The sequence below is a fragment of the Oryzias melastigma genome, linkage group LG5, assembly GCF_002922805.2.
Source record: "Oryzias melastigma strain HK-1 linkage group LG5, ASM292280v2, whole genome shotgun sequence".
Taxonomy (NCBI): Eukaryota; Metazoa; Chordata; class Actinopteri; order Beloniformes; family Adrianichthyidae; genus Oryzias; species Oryzias melastigma.
The window spans coordinates 4,673,437-4,694,162 of record NC_050516.1 but is presented as its reverse complement, the minus strand read 5'-3'; the positions used below and the strand labels follow the sequence as shown (position 1 = coordinate 4,694,162).

The following is a 20,726-nucleotide window of genomic DNA, read 5'->3' as shown; positions in this document are numbered from 1 at the left end:
ACATTATCGAGACTATACTATGTCCTAACCTTACTACACACAAAATTAGCATATTTACAATGGCACCTAGCCTTGTTTATAAAATAAAAAAAAATAAAAAACAGATTGACATTTTGACAGAGGACCATGTCCCTCTAAAAATCGCTTCGACATCAGTAAACACAACCAGAATGAATCCATAAATAATTTATAAGGTTTTTAATTATTTTATATTAATTTATAACAATTATAAGACGCCTTGTCATTTTTTGGAAAAAATTAGGGGCCTTTAATTCTGCCTAATAGTGCAGAAAATAAAGTAATAATTGAAATTCTAAAATTAGTACATCAAACTGCTGGACTGTGAAGTGGCTGAAAAAAGGTTAAGGAGTAAGTGACATTAGACTGTCCAAACTTTACAGAAACAGTAGAAAAAATACACCAAAAGTTATATGTCAACAATTCAAGTTTTTTTCATTGTTTAATTTTTTATTTAAGTAGAGAATTCAAACTAAACTTTGGAAAAACTCTGGAATGCTTTGAAACTGTAACAATAGAAAGTATTTGGTAGCAGTTAGATCCAAAAATAGAAGAACTAAACAAGAAATATGAACAAAAGAGTCTAAAGTACGTGTGAATGTAATGCTTGTTGAGACATCTGGCCATATAATAGGCCAATCAAGTGCATAGAAATCCATAATGATGGTGTATACTGTAGTTGATTGATACAGTAGGCTGAAAAAACTGAGAATAAAAGTAGAGAGTGGGTGTCAGGGAGGGCGCGACAAGGTGAGAGGGAACGACAGATATATACGGCGTTAAGCTCACGCTGCCTTCACTTCTGAAAGTGTGGTAAAACACAAAAGCACAGTTACGGCGCCCGGTGGTGTATGAGCCTGAGTCAGAGCGGGGAGCTGTCAAACTGTATTTCACACGGAGTACTCTGACCCATTATACCAAAGACCAGCTGTACAATGCGCTGCGACAAACTGTTCTCTTGTGAAGGAAATTGGTTGTTCCACTGTAAAAGCCATTGTACCGAGAAGGTGACAAGCCAGGCAGCAGCCATTGTGCGAGTCCTAAGCTTCCAGCAGATATGCAGAGTGGTGGAGCCGTGAAGCCTGAAACTTTGTCTTCTCTCCAGAGCTTCTCGTTTACAGAAGACCGTCTGTCTGTTTCTCACACGAACTATTATTGACCCACTCTGAGGAAAATCGTGTTTTGGATGTTTTTTAACACGTTCTTGGCATTTCTAAGTATCTTTTTCATCACATCAATGTGAATCGGGAGCAGAATAAATGCTGTATCGTGATGTGGAAGATACAGCTAGATAGCTCCAATATTGCTAGCCACTTTTGGTGCTCCACTGATGTTAGCTTAGAGGTGTGAGGGCTGTAAGCAAGTGTGTAAACAGAGAGCTCTCAGAGACAGTACGGTAATCCAGTATTTTAAGTGTTTCCATTGGATAATGAACCTATTACACAGTACCGAAGCGTACTTCTTGGGGACCCCGTCCGGTGTAGCCGGTCCTGTCACTAGTTGATCTATATGCAGAACTCAGACGGTTTCACCGCTCACCCTGCATGCCCAAATCATACGTCACTCCTGCTAAAACATACTTTACGCTAGTTATGTAACGTGGTTGTGGGTGTCACGCCACTTTCGCTAAAGCATTTTATGGTTTTTTTATGTTTTTTTTATAGAGTTCCGTGTACAGATTGGATAGAGACAGGTTCATTGAAAAGTGGAAGGGTTGATGCAGAACCGCTGTATCCACCTGTTGATTGGCAGAAAGTGATGATGACATTAGAAACCGGCAAAATGCCTCTCATTTAAGCTAATGTTTCAAACATTCGTAAGCATTCAGGGTTTTGCTGTTTCCTGCGTTTCCTTTTGTGGTCACAAGTCTATATTAAAAGTGCCGGCAAACAACGGCAAGTCTCAGTGGAGCTGCAAACGTTCCTCAATGTCAGATGACTTCCACTGTTGTTGCTTTTCTAGTAGTCGCACTACAATGACGCAATGACACGCTAGCGGTCTACACCACGCATTCACTGAGAAAACAAACCAACCAGTAGAAGCGAGGCTTAACTGAGTGGAAACACTCAATAGAAATTAACTGGACCATACCGTACTACTCCTTACCAGACTGGACCGCTCAACGAAGAGAAGCACAATGGTACCACCCACAACTCACAGGCAAAATTCTAATGAAGTCCTGCCGCTCTGCAGAAACTATGTCCTAGAATGCGAAACAGGTTGTTTGATTTTGGCTAAAAACAACAAAATCATAATTAAAAGACCACTAGAAATGGTTTCTAAATAGTTCCAAAGATGATTGGAGTGGCTCTTTAAAGCATCTACTTTGGACGATGGTGTGCTGGAATACAAAGGACATTTCAATTATGTTCACAGTATCAATTAAAAATATATCAAACTGACTTAGATGCTTTTACCTTAAGCTTTTTTGCTGAAAAGTTGTGAAAGTGGAAAATTTAAAGGTTTAAGTATTTATTTTAGCACAAGAAAATAATTAGCTGATAACAAAAGAGATGATGTATCATTCAATCTTTGCAGTCCAAGATGAATTAATTAGTGTTTGAATACAAGTCCCAAAACAATAAAACACTTTTTTTTTACATTTTTCCTAGTAGGTTTTGAATACAATTGTTTTTTCTCAATTTTAAAGTCTAAATTTGTAGATATTTGTGGATATTTCACTTTAATTTCAATGCATGCTCTGAATGTGGAACATGACCACATAAGGGTTTATTCTCAAAGTGTAAGCTCTCCATTTTGGTTAGGGTGTCTTGGCAAAACCATTCAGACAAATCTTTATAGCTTTTAATAACCTATGTCTCTATAATAAGCTGGCTAAAGCTCAACTGAGGGGGTGGAATCCCACACAAAACCAAGACAAGAAGTCTAAAAAAAATCTTAGATTAGTCTTATTTTGAAGGCTCATGACATCAAGTTTTACATGTGTTTTGTTTAACCCAATGTATGAATACTGCAGGACAAATGTAGACTTATCAAACTAAGCAATGTTTTTTTTTAATTTTCGGTGAAAAATCCAGCTTCATTTTTATTTTGTTTCACAAGCAGTGGTTGAAACCCATGTTCTGTGTTGTTCCCATCACCTTTCTGTGATGTCGAACCATTTAATTCCAAACTCTGGCATAAAAAAATCTTCGTTTTTTTTTTAAGCCCAAGAGAAAGAACTGCTTTCTGGATGCTTTCCCTTCTGGAAGCCATAAATGGTTCCGGGCTAAAATTCCAGGCGATCAGCTGCTTCCAAAACACCCAGACCAGCTTGCCCTCCACAGATATTGTACTTCACCCAAATTCATTAAAAACTGTAATACTCATCCTTTGAGAACAGTTCCCCATCTCTAATCATACCATGTTTTATCAACACACAGAGCACACTCTTATATGAAACCCTTTTTTTTTTCCTTTTCACCAGTTACGTAATCCATAAACCGATACTAAGTGTAAAAGACATTTTTCAAGACCAACTCCAATCATCTTTTGAGCTATTTTCCAAGCATTCCTAGTGGTCTTTTAATTATGATATTGCTGTTTTTAGCCAAACCCAATAAACGTGTGTCGTTTTTGGACAGAGTTCCTACAGAGCAGCAGTTGTGCATTTGAAATTCACCTCAACGTGGGGGACGGTACTGTTGGTGCAGAGTAGTCCCTCCCCCATCCTATTTCGAAGTGGAACAAGGAGTTTGTTGCCCATCCAATGCATTTTCTACGTCACAATTTTTTCTTTTATCCGCACCTGATTTACCATGATTTGAATAAAAAACATTTTCAGAAATGTAATTTTAAGCTTAATTTTCTTAATACCCTCCATCATCAGATAAGTGCCACAAGTCACATGTCAAAAACTCTTTTATCAGAGTGGGTCTTTAAAGATCTATTGGTCTTGGAATTTTAATTATTTAATAAAACAGCAACTCCTTAGTGCTCCTCTCTCTAGATTTGATTTTAGGAAAAGCTTCCTATCTTTTCTTGAAGTATTGGGCATTGGTAGCGACACAGTTTCAAGCTAAACAAAGCTGAAAAAATTAACTGTTTTAGAGAACTGGGTACCCTCTAAAAGTATAACCTGGGTTTTTCCCTTTATTGTTTACAGGAGTACCTCAGGGTTTAGTGTTGGAGCCCCTTCTGTGAGCCATTAATTTCTGGCCAGATCATCCACTATGCAGATGATATTCTGATCTATCAGTCAGTTTGACCCTATTACATAAATCTGCCAGTGACTATCAAATGCTATCATTTTTTTCATATGAATGTGGTAAATGGAGAACTAGACAGAGACTAGGTTTTGGTCCATGTTTAGTTTAAGCTAATAGTTTCAAATCAAAGAACGAATCATAAGTTAACTTTTTTACTAAAATATGTTTGTGTTGATCAGTCAGCATAATATTTTTGAAGCACTCCATCCTGGTATGACTGCACTGTAAGACTATAAAGCCTGTGTTTTATTTTTGACAACATATCAAACTTTGTATTAAGTGAAGTACAAGCCTGTTAAGGGGAACCATCAAGGATGTCCTTCCAGAGGTTTCAGAATTATCAGTATTTCTAAAGTCACATTTTTATGGCTTGAATTGATGTTTTTCAAACACCATACATTAAAAAAACATGTTAAAAAATTTGCTTTGCAAAATTTGGCATTGGATGGAGCCGTTTTGTGTCGTTTTTATAATGGTTCAGTAAACAGTTTGCATTGTTTGTCTCGTTTTCACCAGGTTACCATAGTAACCTTGCTAAAGTGGAATTAGAGCAACAGCTCTTTCCATTGATAGAGGAAAAATGAAAAATGACCCCAAACCCTAATAGGAGGTAAATTTGTATTTTTACTGCACTTTAACTTTAGTGAACTGCTCTACAATTTGCACTGCTCCATTTACCATCCCCACTTTTCCGTAGCTGTGTGACAGGGTTGCCCGAGCCTTTCCCATCTGTCTTAGAGTGACGGAAGAGTACACCAGTCCATCACAGCGACACATGTAGACAAAGACTTATTCCTAAGGGCATGTGGTGTATTTTTGGATCGTGGAGGGAAGCTGGAGTATTCCAGGAAACGTGCACAGATGCACAGAGAGAACACCCAAACGTCACATAGAAAGGCTCCAGTTGGCATTTTGAAACTCCTGCTGTGAGGTGATGGAACTAGTCATCACACCATCGTGCTCACTCCTACTTCAAATAACCCTTGATCTGTGGGACAATGAAATTCACCAAAAAAATGTAACTGTTGGCACAAGATGATGGTTTGATGAGAAATTCTTTCAAGATGAGACCACAACTGACTCAGGGGTTGTGTCTAAATCCCCTCACTACTTCGTACACCATATAGGGCGTGCACCATTTTTTCAGGGTGTCCAAATCTACATTTAAACCCAGCCAGCAAGGCCAAGTGGGCCCTATATGGTTTAAAAGTAGGCAGATGTGGGCTCCAAAGGGGTTTAGGGGTTATTTCAATACAGCGGAGCTCGCTAGCTTGTTACACATGAGCTTACTAGCACGCTATGCTGTCTACTGGGTGGCTGGCTAGGGTAGCGAGCTAACCCACTGAGTCCCTACTTAAGCCAATGTGGCAAACACAGGTGGGGCCACCACAGAAACTGTGGACAAACCCAATTGGGCCCACATGTACACCAAATGGGGCCTACTTTGCCTTGCTGGCTGGGATGAGTAATCAAACAGGGAAGTTGGAGGTTGACTCTGCCCACAGCCAAAATTTGACAATCTAGTCAGAGGACTGGAGCTGGAGAACAGGACTGTTATCATTACTGGAGCTGCACATGGGACTTCTGAATGACGTGGGACTCAAATGGTTTGACCAAAAACAAAATTCAAATGTAATACCTCGATTATACCTCTGGAGCAGCACACAGACGGTTTTTGATCATATTTTCATGAATTAAGCAAGTTAATTTTAATTTATAGAGGTCAATAGCCTAAAAAAGTTGATTTAGGGTTTGGGTACCCTTTAATGTCTTTATAAGCCGATTGATTGGCCCTCACACTTTTTCACCTCATCAAATCCGTCCCTTTTTGAAACGTTTGGACACTCTTTGTTTAGGGAGTTGTGAGGGAATTCAGGCATACCCACGGACGGCAAAATGTTTCCACTTGTCCAGGAAAGTTCAAATTTTTAGATGTGAATGCAGCAAATGTAAACACTGGTTACTAAGCAAATCTGTAAAAAAGTCACTTGGTCAATGTGGTTGCTGGGGTGCTACATCCTCATAGCTGCAGGCATTTGGAAGGAAAACAGATTTCCAGACTATTGTCATTCAGGACTGACACCACAGTTAACTTGAAGAGATGCGAAGGACCAGCTTTAGTGGAACTTCCTGCTCATGGGAAACGGCAGAACAACTCAGTCCTGCTTTCAGCTTTAGGTAGGGTCAAGAATTTCTTAGTGAAATTTGGGCCATAAGCAACAAATACTAAAATTGTACACTATAAAAAGTGAAACATTGCATTGATTAACAAAAGTTCAGTAATGTGTCACATTTAAAATGATTAGTTTCCATCAAATAAAATATCGAGTTATATTATTATTGAGTTTACTCAGCTCAAAATGTTAATTTGATACAATGTTTCACTTTTTACAGTGTAGATGTCAGAATGAAACACAAGGTTGTTCTGTTGTGCATCCCTGAAATAAAACATATGAAAAAATGCAAGCATACCTCCAGAATGTGGGGGAGGTCCACACAGCAGAACTACTCCTTGGCCCTCTCGAACGTTAACGGCGCTCCTCACCATCTGGGTTTTGAAGTTGTAAAAAAAAAAAAAAAAAAAGTAATTGAAATTCAGATACATTTCAGAATGAGTGTGACAGTTTTATACCTTTCTTTTTTTACGATAAAAGCCACTTTTCCTAGATTCTCATCCCTTAAATCACAAAGGAGCATTTCTGACGCTACATCTTGAGCACTTTAACGGCGGTTCGCTGATTGCCCGGGGACGCCTCCTGACAGCAGCCGATACTTTTCAAAGGCATCCGGGGTGCTGATGAAATAGCCAGACTCGCCTTGGCGACGTTTCATTGGCAGACGCGAGCTGTGGTGGCAGTGGTAAAGAAATTAGACTGCAACGGGATCAAATGAGCAGCGGAGAGGAAGGAAGCGCTCGGACTGAACAAACACGGGGGCTTGTCCGTGACAAATGATAGTTTGTAGTGCCAGCAGCAATAAGTAACATCATTATTAAATGTGGTGTAATATTGCACTTAAAAGCATTAGCTTTCTCATCAATACTCTCAGCACAATCTATTCCCCTGCAAATGAATGGGCAGCTGCTGGCTACAAAAGAAAAAAAAGAGAAAATCTTGAATGATAAACCACCTCCGGCTCCATGACTGATGGAGGGAAGCTGGTGCATTTCGCTCGTCTGCACCCCCTGGCTAACAGCCTAGAGCGAGCCTTCCAAACACAAACAAAAGAAAGTCAGTGTGACCGATAAGGGAAATTAGAGGGAGGAAGATTATGGAGAGAAGTGGGACAGAGTGCCGCTAAGATTAATGAGCGGCTCTCTGTTGACCGCCGCAGAATCAAACAGAGCAAAGTCACAGTAGGACCACGGGAGGCCAAAGGGGGAGGTGGTGACTTGAAATACCGACAGAGGTAACATCCTTGTGATCCTTGGGGCTGCTTCGGCCAACACCGGTTTCATTTCCTGACATTTTCTGATTCATAGGGGAGGAAAATCACAATCTGACATCCCAACAAGCTACTAGTTATAACTTAGCTGTGGAAGGAATGACTTTTTCACCAGATATTGCAAAAACTGCACGGAGTTGTAGTCTGCTCGATGCTGGAAGGGCGTCAGAACAGAAGAATAATGGCTTTCGCTGGAGTGAACTGACCACACATCGCAGCTCTTGAGAGCCAGAGGCCAAACTCAGTATAGCTTCAGCGATTTCTTTGTAAGCAGAATCAGTCTCTGTCGCACAGGCCAAGAGATTGCAGAGGGAGACCACCACAGCTCAGAGATGATTGGCCCGGGTTACGGCGCCACGGCAGAGATATCTCCCTGAATTATTTTTCGTTCTCTGCCTCAGAATTCCTGTGCAAAGAAGGGTTTGACCCATCGATGTGTGTGGAACATCAACCGAAGAAAAGCTTGTTTAAACGAGGTCAGGGTCTTACCCACTTATAGCAAATCTGTGAGTCGACGTCCAGACAGCAATGAAGCAAGAAGTAAATGTAGCATCTGGCATATAAATGAACAGTTTTAACATTTCACAGAACATATTCATTCCTTTTATTTTTTACTTGTTTTTGCTGTCTGCACTTTCTTTTAGCTAACTTAGCATTCAGAATTTTATGCTAATTTATCATACATACAGTGCATGTTATTGACTTTTTGTCTTTGCCGCTGTTTTCTACTTCCTTCGGTTTAGTAGATTAACCACCCCACTCAAACCACCTTTATTTAGCAGGCTATTAGCAAAAACCTATTTTTGTTGCAATTTAAGCTAATCATTTTGCACAAAAAAGTTTATATTGCTTGTTTTCAGCTGTTTCACATCGTCTTCAGTTCCTTAGCAATTAGCTTTTATGTAAAACTGTCAATATTTGTTTATTCATCTTATTCTTAGCAGTGCTCGATATAATTGAAAGTTTGATTCTTTCATTTGTTTCACCCATTGTGGTCAAGTAGTTTTAGCATTCATGCTAGCATTTTGTTGTTTACTTTTTGAGTTTAGCTTGTTTTCTTTTAGCTAGCTTACATTTACCTCTGCTACTTTAAAACGTTGAAGTGATGCTGTGCTTTTAGGCATCTTGTTAATGTTTTTGTGTCTTTTTCACTTACATATCCATTTAAACTAATAATTAACCTATGAAGTAATTTAAACTTGTGTCAGCCACTTAGCTTAGATTTTTCCTGTTATTTTTTGCTGCACTCCCACACTTTTATTAGTCAACATGATGCCTTGAAAACTCAAATTCCTCCACTACAGACAAGTTTGATATTCTAATGTTTACTTATTGCAAGTCCTTTGCTTCATTTAAAATTTAGTTTTTAGCATTTAAAGTAGCCATTTTTAAAAAAATGTTTTTCACAATCTTATTCATTTGCACCATTATCTTAATCTATTTAAGAATTGTCACAAGGATTTTGCATTTTTAGCAAATAATTATTAAGCATTCATTGGCTCATTATCAGTCAATTTTGTTAGCTATTTTAGCTCTTTAGCATTTTAGCAGCTAAAGCATTTTCTCATTACAGGGGTGGTTTAAAAGTCTAGACTGGGGCTACGTATGAATTCCCACACTAATCCCTAACTACTAAAAAAAAATATGTAGTGCGGGACTACATGGTGCCCTGGATTTTATTAGCAAGCCACGCTCACTACTTTTCTTTCGTTTTTCTGAATGCCGGATATGATGTCATCAATTTCATTAAGGAAAAATCTAATCAATCTAAACACTTCATGACTTCTATTTGTAACTCCACTATGTTCTGATAAAGGAAATATGGATGGTTTATTAAAAAATTTCATTTAAACACATATTTATTTTTTTGCAAAAATTGTCCAACCACAATGCATTGTGGTCCATATTTGCTAATATAGCATGCATCGATGCACGCTAGTTTTTTGCAGACTTTAGGGGAATTTCTTGTGCACTCGGTTTTGGAATTGTAGATTTGGACAGCACTACAAAATGGCGAACGCACTATATAGTGGACTATATAGTGGACTATGTAGTGAGTGGGGAAGAAATGTGGACAGATCCCAGGACTTGTTAGAAATGACCTGAAAATCATTCTAATGAGATGAGCTATGAGATAAAGTCTAAAATAATGTTATGTCTACTTACATAATCATGTGATTTATTGCTACTTATGGACTATTAATGACCTGAATCTGTGTTGGTAAGGTATAAATATCTGATTAAAAGTTATGAACGGGATATTGATAATTCATGTAAAGAAAATGGTAAGGTAGAGTCAGGGGCAGATTATATAAATTTGCTTCCTCCCACACCCTTTAAAGCAATCTGTAATTTGATGCCTAGTTATCCCTTGTCTGCCATCTTTGGAGGGTTGTAAACCTCTGTTGATTGTACTGAACATGTATTATTCTTGGTTTGGTTGCTTGAAATAAACCATTTCATATCAAAAGTAGTTTCGAATCAAATGACAAATATAAGATACAATGTTAAAAAAATATAAAGAAATAGGTTTAAAAATGTAGATTTAATAACATTCTGCATGTCTGAGAGTCATTAAAGAAATAATTTGTCTTTTTTTTTAACAATTGCAACTGGTTTTGGGAGACAAAAAAAAAAAATCCCCCAAATCCAGGGCCCTATTACAAGGAAAAACAGTATCAGCCTTCTTGATGCAAGAGGCCTCCCTCACCATGCAATAGGCCAGACAATAAATGTCAAGCAGATCTGCTCTTCACTTGGCCCGCACAAGTGAGATTCATTACTGAGCTATAGGGGTAATGGCAGTCCATCTCACAAGAGGAAGTGAAACGCTCCCTATCCTTGGGATGAGATCAATAGTTAGCAGCCTTGATCAGGAAAAGATTGGTGCCTCTATAGGGCCTGTGCGGAAGGTAAGTTCTCCCTCTTTTGTCTTTAATGCCGCCGTTAAACATACATGCATTATGCATGAAGCGAATGATTGCTGAGCAAAAGTACGAAAAAATGTCTTTGTCTGTCGAAAAGTCTGGATCACAGGATGCGGAGGATCACTTGACAAAATACGAGTGTGTTTGGACGGAGCGCAGATGCTGTCAGAGCAGGAAGCACTAATGAGAATCAATGGGGTTCAGAGGCGGTAAGAGGCTACCCCTGTGTTCGCTGCATCTGACATTTCACTCGACTACTGCGTCCCATCTTGAAAAATCTATTCCCAACTGATTTAAATGAGAAGTGGAAGGAAGGAATGAAAAGAAAATACCGGGTGATTGCAGCATCACTTACATGCAAACTGAAGGCTGGCTCTGCGGCTCAAGATGGAGCCCCTCGTGTTGAAAGCAGTGCACTGGTACACGCCACTGTCTTGGTCCTTGTCCAGGTTGCTAATGATCAGGCTGCCCCCAGACACGCGACGCCGGTAGTCGTGCCCCGGATCAATGAGTGTTCCGTTTAGTGACCATCTGAAAAACGCAAACACAATCAGTAGCTGGACTCCCTGGGGATTGGCACTCAGTGTTTTAGCACAGAGATTGATTTGATTGGTTCAGCAGCATCAAGCTGGGAGGACAAAACGAGCCATCAGGCTCCATGTTATCAAATTACACGGAAGAAAAATGAAACATTTGTCATCGGTTTTGACTTTGCACAGGAGTTAATTTTGCTTGTCATTGCAGGCAAAACTTTATTACTTTAAATTTAATTAAACGCCACGTCAGTCATATAGTGTGGCAGCCAAGAAGGATCTACCTTTTATGGTGTTAAATTGATAGTTATTTGGTCGTAAACAATCATCTGTGGAGGCTGTTGTTCAAAAACAAGGCTGGTGCTTCATATCTATCCACCCGATTGTTTCCCAGCTGCTCCTGCCCTACGTTCTGATGATTACTGGGACCAGCTGAGTTCCATCAGTCAAAACTTGGAATCATCTGATCCAGCCAATCTGCAGCAAGAAGGAACGCGATATCCTCAGGGATAGCAAGGTTTGGCAAACCTGCTCCAGAAAGAATCGTGGTACCAAATGTTGCAATGGAACTCAATCAGTCAGCGGGCGATCTGCCAGTTGGGTGGATTTAAATCCTAAACTTTAATATCTTTAATATAAGTGCTAACTGGTTTGAATGAAGACACTCTATAGCTAAACAATGTCATTTATATAAAAAAATACCATATTCTATGCGCTGTTGGGCCCATCTTTATTATCAGGCGCACCGTCAAGTGCACAGAACTATTAGGCACATTAAGCAAGACAAGAGTCAGAGATAAGTCCATCAGTTAGACTTTATAAACTGCATTCTTGGTAACTCTAGAATTTGTTTGTAACATACTTCATGTTAGTCCTGTTAGCCACGTTAGCATAGTCACAATACCTGTAACTTCCAACCTTGCTTGCAAACAGACTGTATAATAACTGGATGAATCAAGTGTGACATCACCCGTGAAAAAATGCCTTACTTCTGGTTCCAGCAAAATAAATCCAATTCACTCGCCATTTTTCCGCAATATGGGCGCCACCATTTGGAGCCGGACGACAGCGATTGGTCCGAGTCACGTTTAGAAGGCGAATATTCTCGCTAACCAAGAGTGAGCTTGTTGGAAATTCCCACCCCTTCCACTGAGAACTGGCTTGGGAGAATATCTCAAACAAACATTGGAGGTTCGGTCAGAAGGTACCACATGCTTTGTGTGCTGTTTAGAACTTGAATAACTTCCGATAAATAAAAAAATATATTAAAAAAAAATAGGATTAACAAGAAGATATTAAGGAAAAGGTATCAGAGCAAACATGGTTTATTCTGACCCATAGACGGACTGAGTAATAACTGTTTATTTCTCAATGGAATTTTGGTTTCTTGGAACCAGCAGGTACTTCCTAATTAGAACACAAGGTGGGAGGGGTTGAGCTGTCCAGTGATTCTATGGTCTATGTTTGCAACACATAAATATACAGATGGATACTGCTAAAACAAATGTTACTGTGACTATTCTGACTCCTAACCTGTAAAAAAAAAAAAAAAACAGTCCGACACCTCTGCACGTTAGCCATGTACATATTCACAATAACACCCAACCTTGTTAGTAACTCTCATAAAACCAGACTGACATTTTGACAGAGCGTCATGTACCTATCAAGATAACTTCGATATTAGTTAGCTCAACCACAATTAATCCATTTGTAAGGCACTCCGGATTATAAGGCGCACAAAATTTAGCTTTTAGATGTGCCTGATAGTGCCCTAAGTATTACTGAAAAATCATTGTGGTCGAAATTTGTATACTCTGGATGAATAAAAAAAATCTTCATTCAGTCTGCTTTTGTCTGAGTTGGTGTATTCATCAGCTGAAGGATAATTAGACCATCAGAGAAAACACACTGAGTGAGTTGGTCCAAGAGGAAAGGCTAAAATCAGACTATTCATCTCTTGAGTTTTGAAGTGTCTGTTTGAGCCCTGAGTGGTATCAAAATGACCAGACTAAATAGCTATGCATTTCTACACAAAACCCATTGAGATTTGTAGTCTAAGGCGATTTTAATGCCAACTTTAAATAAGAAAAAAGTATGTTCAAGGTATTCCACAAATGTGTTGCCTTGTAAAACACTTAAAACACAATTTAAAGGACAAGGTCTTTAATTTTATCAACTGTTTTGTTCTGGAGGCGTGTGGCAGATTTGAGGAGATGGGCTCTTAAAAAAATAGAGGAAGTATAAATACCCTTGAAATGATGAGATCTTTCATTAAAATGGGAAAATGTTGCACCATTTTTTTTCCCAAGATTGCTAACACATCAGTTTAAGCATTTCTTTACAGGTTATTTATGTCCTCGTATAGGTGCCAGAGCTACTTCTGCTATCAAATTCTGACATTTTGTCAACATTTCACATCAACTCAGATGGAAACCTTCAACACCAGACTGCTAAAAATTATTATGATAAACTGTACATTTGTTTGACATCATCTGATCAATGGGCATCTCAACCAAGGAAATAAACTTTCATATCCCCAGCAAACATCTTTTGACTCCTAAAACATGTAACAAAGGTAGAATGTGTCCATTTCCCATCACTTTTCTGAGCTTGAGGTGCAGAGAACAACAGTGGAAACTTTATGCCAATTGTTTATGAAACAGAAATGTTTGTCGACTTTTAGAGTCCCTGGTCTTTTTAGGTTAGTTCTGCAACTAACTTAGGTCACATGTAACAGGCACCTAAGTATAAAGTGCATTAAGCAAAACAAAAGACTCATAGACAAGTCCGCTAGTCAGATTTTATCAACTGCCCTCACGGTAACTGTAGAAGTTAGCCATGTTAGAAGCCATAGCATATTTACAATACCAGTCACCCCCAACCTTGTGAAATAAACAATAAATAACAGACTGATACCACTAAAACAAACGTGTCTGTGACTACATCAACTTCCAAAATTGTTAGTAACGTTAAAAAAAGTTTTGACACCTCTACATGTTAGCCATGTTAGAAGCGTTAGCATATTCACAATACTTTTTACTCCCAACCTTGTTTTCATCACATAAAAAGACAGAATGATAAAGTAAAAAAAAAAATGTTTCTGTGACTGCGTTAACTCCCAACATTGTTAGTAATATAATGTAAAAGAAACAGTTTCGACACTGCTACACGTAAGCCATGCTAGAAGCGTTAGCTTATTCACAATATGTGTCACTGCAAACCTTGTTTTCTATACATAAACAAACAGAATGATAACGCCAAAAAAACCCTTTGTGACTACCTTGACTCCAGACATTGTTAGTAATGTTAAAAAAAAGTTTCGACACTGCTACATGTTAGCCATGTTTGAAGCGTTAGCCTATTCACAATATCTGTAACTCCCAACCTTGTTTTCATCACATAAAAAGACATGGTAGTCATATTAGAAGCGTTATCCTTGTTAGCATTTTCACAATGCATGCAACTTTCTACCTTGTTTTCAACACATAGATAGAATGATACAGCTAAAACAATCATTACTTTGGCAATGCTAACTCCTAACCTTGTTAGTGGCATGTAAAAAACAGCTTTGACATGTCATCACCATGTCATCTTGGTGATTGTCTGCGTTACTGTCTGGGTACGGTGCGACACAGTAGAGCAGGAGTCTAGGCATACAAGTCGATTTCAGAGGATCAGCCAATGAACGTTTAGATCCCACCCACTTTCAGTGATTGACAGACAGAGTCATTATTTGGAAAAAGCTCATCATGAAATAAATACGTCGTTCTGAAAAACAGCATTGTGAAATAAAAAGGACACTTTGAAAAAGAGTAATTTTGAAATAAAAGTTTCTACAAAAAAAACCCCACATGATTATTATAATAATATCCAACATGAAAAAAAAAATATTATGATATATATTTTTTTAATATGAAATGTTTTTAACATAAAAATTATGTTTTAAAGTAAAAATGACATGTATTTCATAATAAAATGGTCCATTTAAATTTTAATGAAATGTATTTCATAATAAAATGGTCAATTATTTATTGAAAAGACTTTTATTGGAGTGTTGCTTGATTAAATAATGTTGTATTTATTTATTTACTTATGAACAGTTTGGGCTTCCATACGTTAGAGGCGTTAACTGTGATATTGTATTCCCATACCTATAACTCCTAACCTTGTTTGCAACATATAAAAAAATATACTACTTCCACTGAAACAGTTGCTACTGTGACCATGCTACCTTCTAACCTTCTTGCTAGCACATACATTAGAAGCATTAGCGTATTCACAACAGCCAAAACTTTTGACAGGGCGCTGTGGACCTATCATCAGTTATCACAACCAGAATTAATCCATATATTAGATGCTCCAGATAATAACGATTTTAAATATGGCTTATAGTGCGGAAAATACAGTCAACATCTAGCGAAATCTATTCAACGTAAGAAAACGATAAATTTTGTTTTGCACTGACACCGTATTTTTATCGGAGAACACGTAAACAAATGTTTTCCTCTAGTTTCTGTGGGACGAACATGTCAACGTTAACGTATACCATTCTCAAGCCATACTGTGTTGGTTGCAACATGTAATTTAATTCAATACTCAACTGAGCACCACTTTCAATGAAAAAAACAAAACACTGAAGAATATTTTTTTTTAAATAACTGGAAATAAAAACGCACGAAGGGGACAGAATGAAGATGAAGTTGTGTTGGTCTGTCAGCATCTGCAGATTTTTATTGGTTTGTTGTGGCTTAAACCTGGACTGGATCATGAGGGAATGTGCTTAATTTAAATCATAAATGGTGTATACCTATGTAGTGCTATTTTACCTTTCCTGAAGGCACAAAGTGCTTTACACTCACAGTCCCACTCACGTATGGACATTGACAAAATGATGGCGGCTCCACTGCCTAATACTGGGGCCAATTTATAACCTCCAGGAGCAATGTGGGGTTCAGAGTCAGTGTTCAGTGGCACTTCAAGTGTCGAAGTGTCCTGAGCATGGACTCTTCCACACATGGATGTGCAAGGCAGGAAGCAAACCTGCGATCTTTGCATCAGAGGTTGACCGCTCTGCTTTGCACTACAGCCACCTGGTAGTAAATCAATGGATCTACCCTCACCTATGGCCACAGGCTCCAAGTTGTAAACAAATGATAAGATCGCAGATACATGTGACGGAAATGAGCTTCCTTCAGGGAAGCTGGTGAATCTCCCTTGGAGATGTCTTTCCCAAACCTCAGAGGAAAGAGACAAGACTTGTCTTGAGCTTAAACTGCCATCTTTCGTTTAGCTGGCTCGTGTTGCTTGGTCAGATGCCGCCACCCTGAACCTGTACAAGAACTGTAGCATCCACTTACCGACCCTAAAGGCTTTTGCAAGAAGCCTCATCTTCTCTTCATCTTCACAATCCAACTTTGCTATGAATTTGAAGTTCAGGTTTAAACATTGAGTATCATCAGGTTCATTAGTTCATCCTGGATTAAGTTAGTCTCAAATGTAACTAAACGCCTCCTAAATTACGTAGGGAGGTACCATTTGGATTTGATGCATTGCTAAACAGTATTTTTGAAACAGTTGTGTGGGGAAATTGTGACAAAACAGCATCACAGAGGGAAGGAGAGCGATCAAATCCGCCTAATACACTTTTATGCATCTCTGTTCACAACTCCTGATGTAAATATCTAATTCACTGCTAATCGACACATCTGTCTTTTTTTAGAGTATTGTACATCACTTTTATCTCTTCAAAATTCTGATTGAAGCTCCGCCCACCCTCTCCACCCCACCCTTTCTTGTATGATCCCGCCCACAGTTGCTTGTAAGGTAAAAATTATTGGCTCAAAATGCACTATAACACTGAAGAGAATACAAAAGATTAATTTTCTGAAGCAAAAGCTGTAGAATCTTTTAAGTCATACCAGTTCCTCGCTATTACGTGGTTTACCTTTCCCAAACATAGAATTTTGCTGATATATATATATATATATATATATATATATATATATGTGTATTTTTAAGCAGATTGTCTTACGCATCCTGATTACCTATAGCCCACTGTCAATCAATCTCTGTCCTGTGTTTTCTGTTCAAAATGTGTTCATCTTGCAAACTTTTTAAAAAATGTTGAGCGCTGGCAGATATTTTGTTTCATTCAATGATACTGGATGAATTTGAGGGCTTTTACACCCTTAGAACATCTTTAATAATTATAAAAATTAATGCTTCTTCATAGATTTTGACTATTTTTGGGTTATTTTTAGGATGTATCTCCTGCGATAAACTATGGACCAACACATTCTCACTCCCAACTCGTCACATATTGACGTTTGGTTAAAGACCCCTCTGAGTCAAACATTGATGTTCTTAGTGACCCCAGCTCGTCGTTTTTTGACGTGCTGGTTGTTCCCATTAAATCATGGGTCCCCAACCTCTGGGCTGTGAACCGGAATCAGTCCAGTACCAGGATGCAGAGCGCACCTTTACCCTAACCCAGTATCAGTTTGCGTCCGGTATCGCGTCTGGTTCTGCATCCGATACTGGGTTAGGGTACTAGTACTGGGTTAGGGTGCTGAGTTAAGGCACTGGTACCAGCTGCGTCCTTAGGACCAGCACGCGCGGTACCACATCCGGTACTATCTACCAAAGGTTGTGGACCAATGATTTTACGAACAGCCAGCACATCAAAAAAGGAGGAGTTGGGGACACCCAAAGTGTCAAAAAGTGACATGGATCGCACTGGAACCAAGCGTTAATATGTGGCGAGTTGGGAGTGAAAATGTGTTGTATGGACCACTGTATCAAGGATTTACGATTGTCTGTAGTTGCGGTCTCTGCATCTCTTACCTCCTGCGACTTTATGCAAAACAGAACTGAGTTGAAGTTTAAATATTTTGTGCCGACAAAGTTCTGTTATTTGAGAGTTTTCTAATTATTTTCTGTTTGTGCCTTTGTGTTTCTGACACCTTCCTGCACTGAGACCGACTGCAGACTATTTCCTACAAGAAAGGTCACCACATACCCTGACAAGCAAATTGAATCCACGAAGTGACAGCTTTTAGTCGAAGCCGCAGTCGGAGGCGAAGCTCTTAATAACGTTCGGCTATAAAACGCTCAAGTTTGACGCCGCTGGAGGAGATGCAAAGTGGAATATGATCGCCGCAGAGGAGAGAACGGCGCTCTGCCTGGCAGCATTAGCCTGAAAAGTTGGCTTTCTTATAGCGTCGGAGGGATAAAGCGGCATAGGAACGGCAGGTATATGTGTCCCTCAGCAACAGAGCAGTGAAATGAAAATTCCAATGATAAGGAGGAGGAAGAAAATCAATATCATTTTTAGCCTCGCAGGCAAACTAAAAGGCAGTTAGAATGATGCATCATGCAGTCTTAAAGCCACTCCTGGCTCCCCCGGTTTCCTGCCTGACACACTACAAAAGACAAGGCTGTCTTTCATCTTGTCGCCTGCATTATTCATCTAACAGCCTGTGCCAGTCACTAAATGTGACTGATTTTGCCTCGATACTTTCAAACTCCCAGCGACTGTCAGGGAAAAGCCACGTTTTTCCAAGAAAAACTTTGAAAAGACGAGCGTTTCCAGGCGTAATCTGTTTAGCTGTGACGCCTCGGAGATTCTACGGGAGGTTAAATGGAAAAAAAAAGACTGTTGGCTAGTTAGGCTCTGAGCCGCTCAGCGTGATCACATTTAATGGGAGATGAAGCTGGGCAGTCCGGACAATCCACACACCCCCGGAGGAGCCAGCAGGCTGGGTGTTTCTGTGCCAATCAGTGAACCTCCCACTGACTTTTCCTGCAGAAACACCTGAGACACACTGTGATACTCTGGCTCTGCCGTTTCATGTGATCTGAGGAAGACAAAGATCAACACGAGTTGCACCCCCCCTTGTCACATGGACGGCCTTAGCATGCATGCAATCAATGACAAACAGAAGTGAAATCTGCAAGCAGACCTCGCCCACGACCGTGCTGCCTGCTTCCTCAGTTTAAAGAGAGAATTTAAATATGCCCGCTTCTCCCATTTCAAAAGGGTGGGCCTAAGAGACCCAATAAGGCTGATGGTCCAAAGCTACCAAAGACTTTTTTTATGTCATTAAATTAATAAATATGTTTAATCAATTTATGGTCTGTGATTCAAATTAAGTTTTTGTATTTTTATCGCCTGCAATGTCAGCATCCAAAATTAACATGACATCGTTAACTTATCTGGGAGAGACAAAAAAAAAATAGGTTGGAAAGGAATTGTTAGGAGTCAGAGCCATCTCCAGAGCATTAACATACTACATCTCCCAGCTGCCCCAGCGCACAGTGCCTTGATTCCGCTCACCTGACACTCTTTGACCATCACCCACATGGGACATAAGCAGCACACAGAGCCTTGCTCAATGCAAAGTATTGATTGTGTCCTTCTGCCTCCATTACTGAGTGTTTCTATTTGGACCTGATTTTTTGATTCTGCTTTATCCCTGCTTGTTTGCCGCCTGCCCTGACCCTTGCCTGGACCCTGAATTAGTGTCTTCTTTGATGCTCCCATGTTTTACCTCTGCCTGTCTGACCCGGGTTTAGCTTTGTGGACTTTTAGCTGTTAAATCTTTTTATCTGTCCTGACTTGTCTGCCCATTTGTGACAGGAATCTGTGGATTATGATATTGTGATTTATAGTAAAAGCAGGTGACATACAAAAAAACATCTAGAGAGGTGTTATATTACCTTTGGAACACTATAAACACTATAAAACAAATTATTTATGAAATATGTGTCATTTAATACCCAGTAGTAAAACAACTCGATCTCTGAGGCACCAAACTACATGGTTAATATAATGTAGAGACCGGACCTCTCCAGTCAGCTGGATCTGGATTTTGTCAGTTCCTAGAGTCAAAATCAAAATCTTCATTGAGCTTCCATGCACCATATAGCTAGAACATACTTTTAGAAAGCCTTAGATCAGCTGAAACACTCCATTTATTTAAATCCAGGTTAAAGACCCACCTGTTCTCAGCTGCATTTGTTTAGTTTGTATTTAAACGTTTACATCCGCACTGTTACTGTAAGCTTACTTTACATTAATTTCATATGAACTTTCTTAAAGTTTTTTTTAAGATTACAGCTTTAAAATTTAAATGTTTTGTGTAGAGAATTGTCTTGAAATGTGCTTTATAAATAAACTTGCCTTGCAAGAACTTGTTGTAATAGACATTGAATTTTCCTTAAATACGGTCTGATTTTGGTCACAAGAAGGAGCAACTCCTGGAAAAAAATTGCAGTTTGTTGCATTGACCTTTTTATTTTGTGTGTAATTAATCCATCATAATCAGTGATGAAACAAAATGAAGCATTACAAAATGCACAAAAAGAGCCCTTGTGGAACAAACTGCACGCCGCGCCTCTACGAGGCAGCTGTAACCTCTTTATACCAAAGGGACGCCGAAGGAGAACTGTCCTAATGGGGTGCTTTTTCACAGCTGTCAGCCCCACTCTTTGAATATTGTTCATTTGCTAAAAAATGTGCCTCTTCATTTTCCACCAGGTGCAAATGTTCCCGTCATTGATTTCAGTTGAGAAAATGGGATGAGTCAGAGTCTCAT

The 20,726-nt window shown here is 39.2% G+C and overlaps 1 protein-coding gene across 1 annotated transcript in view; it reads right to left on the bottom strand.

The window, feature by feature from the left end:
- cntn3b (contactin 3b) overlaps positions 1–20,726 on the bottom strand; it is a 103,353-nt gene that overhangs the window by 48,321 nt on the left and 34,306 nt on the right. Inside the window, exons 4-6 of the mRNA XM_024269802.2 lie at positions 10,953–11,128; positions 10,676–10,683; positions 6,699–6,789 (exon numbers count right to left, since the gene is read on the bottom strand). Of these exons, the coding sequence (XP_024125570.1) occupies positions 6,699–6,789; positions 10,676–10,683; positions 10,953–11,128 (275 nt within the window). The remainder of the gene's footprint in view (positions 1–6,698; positions 6,790–10,675; positions 10,684–10,952; positions 11,129–20,726) is intronic.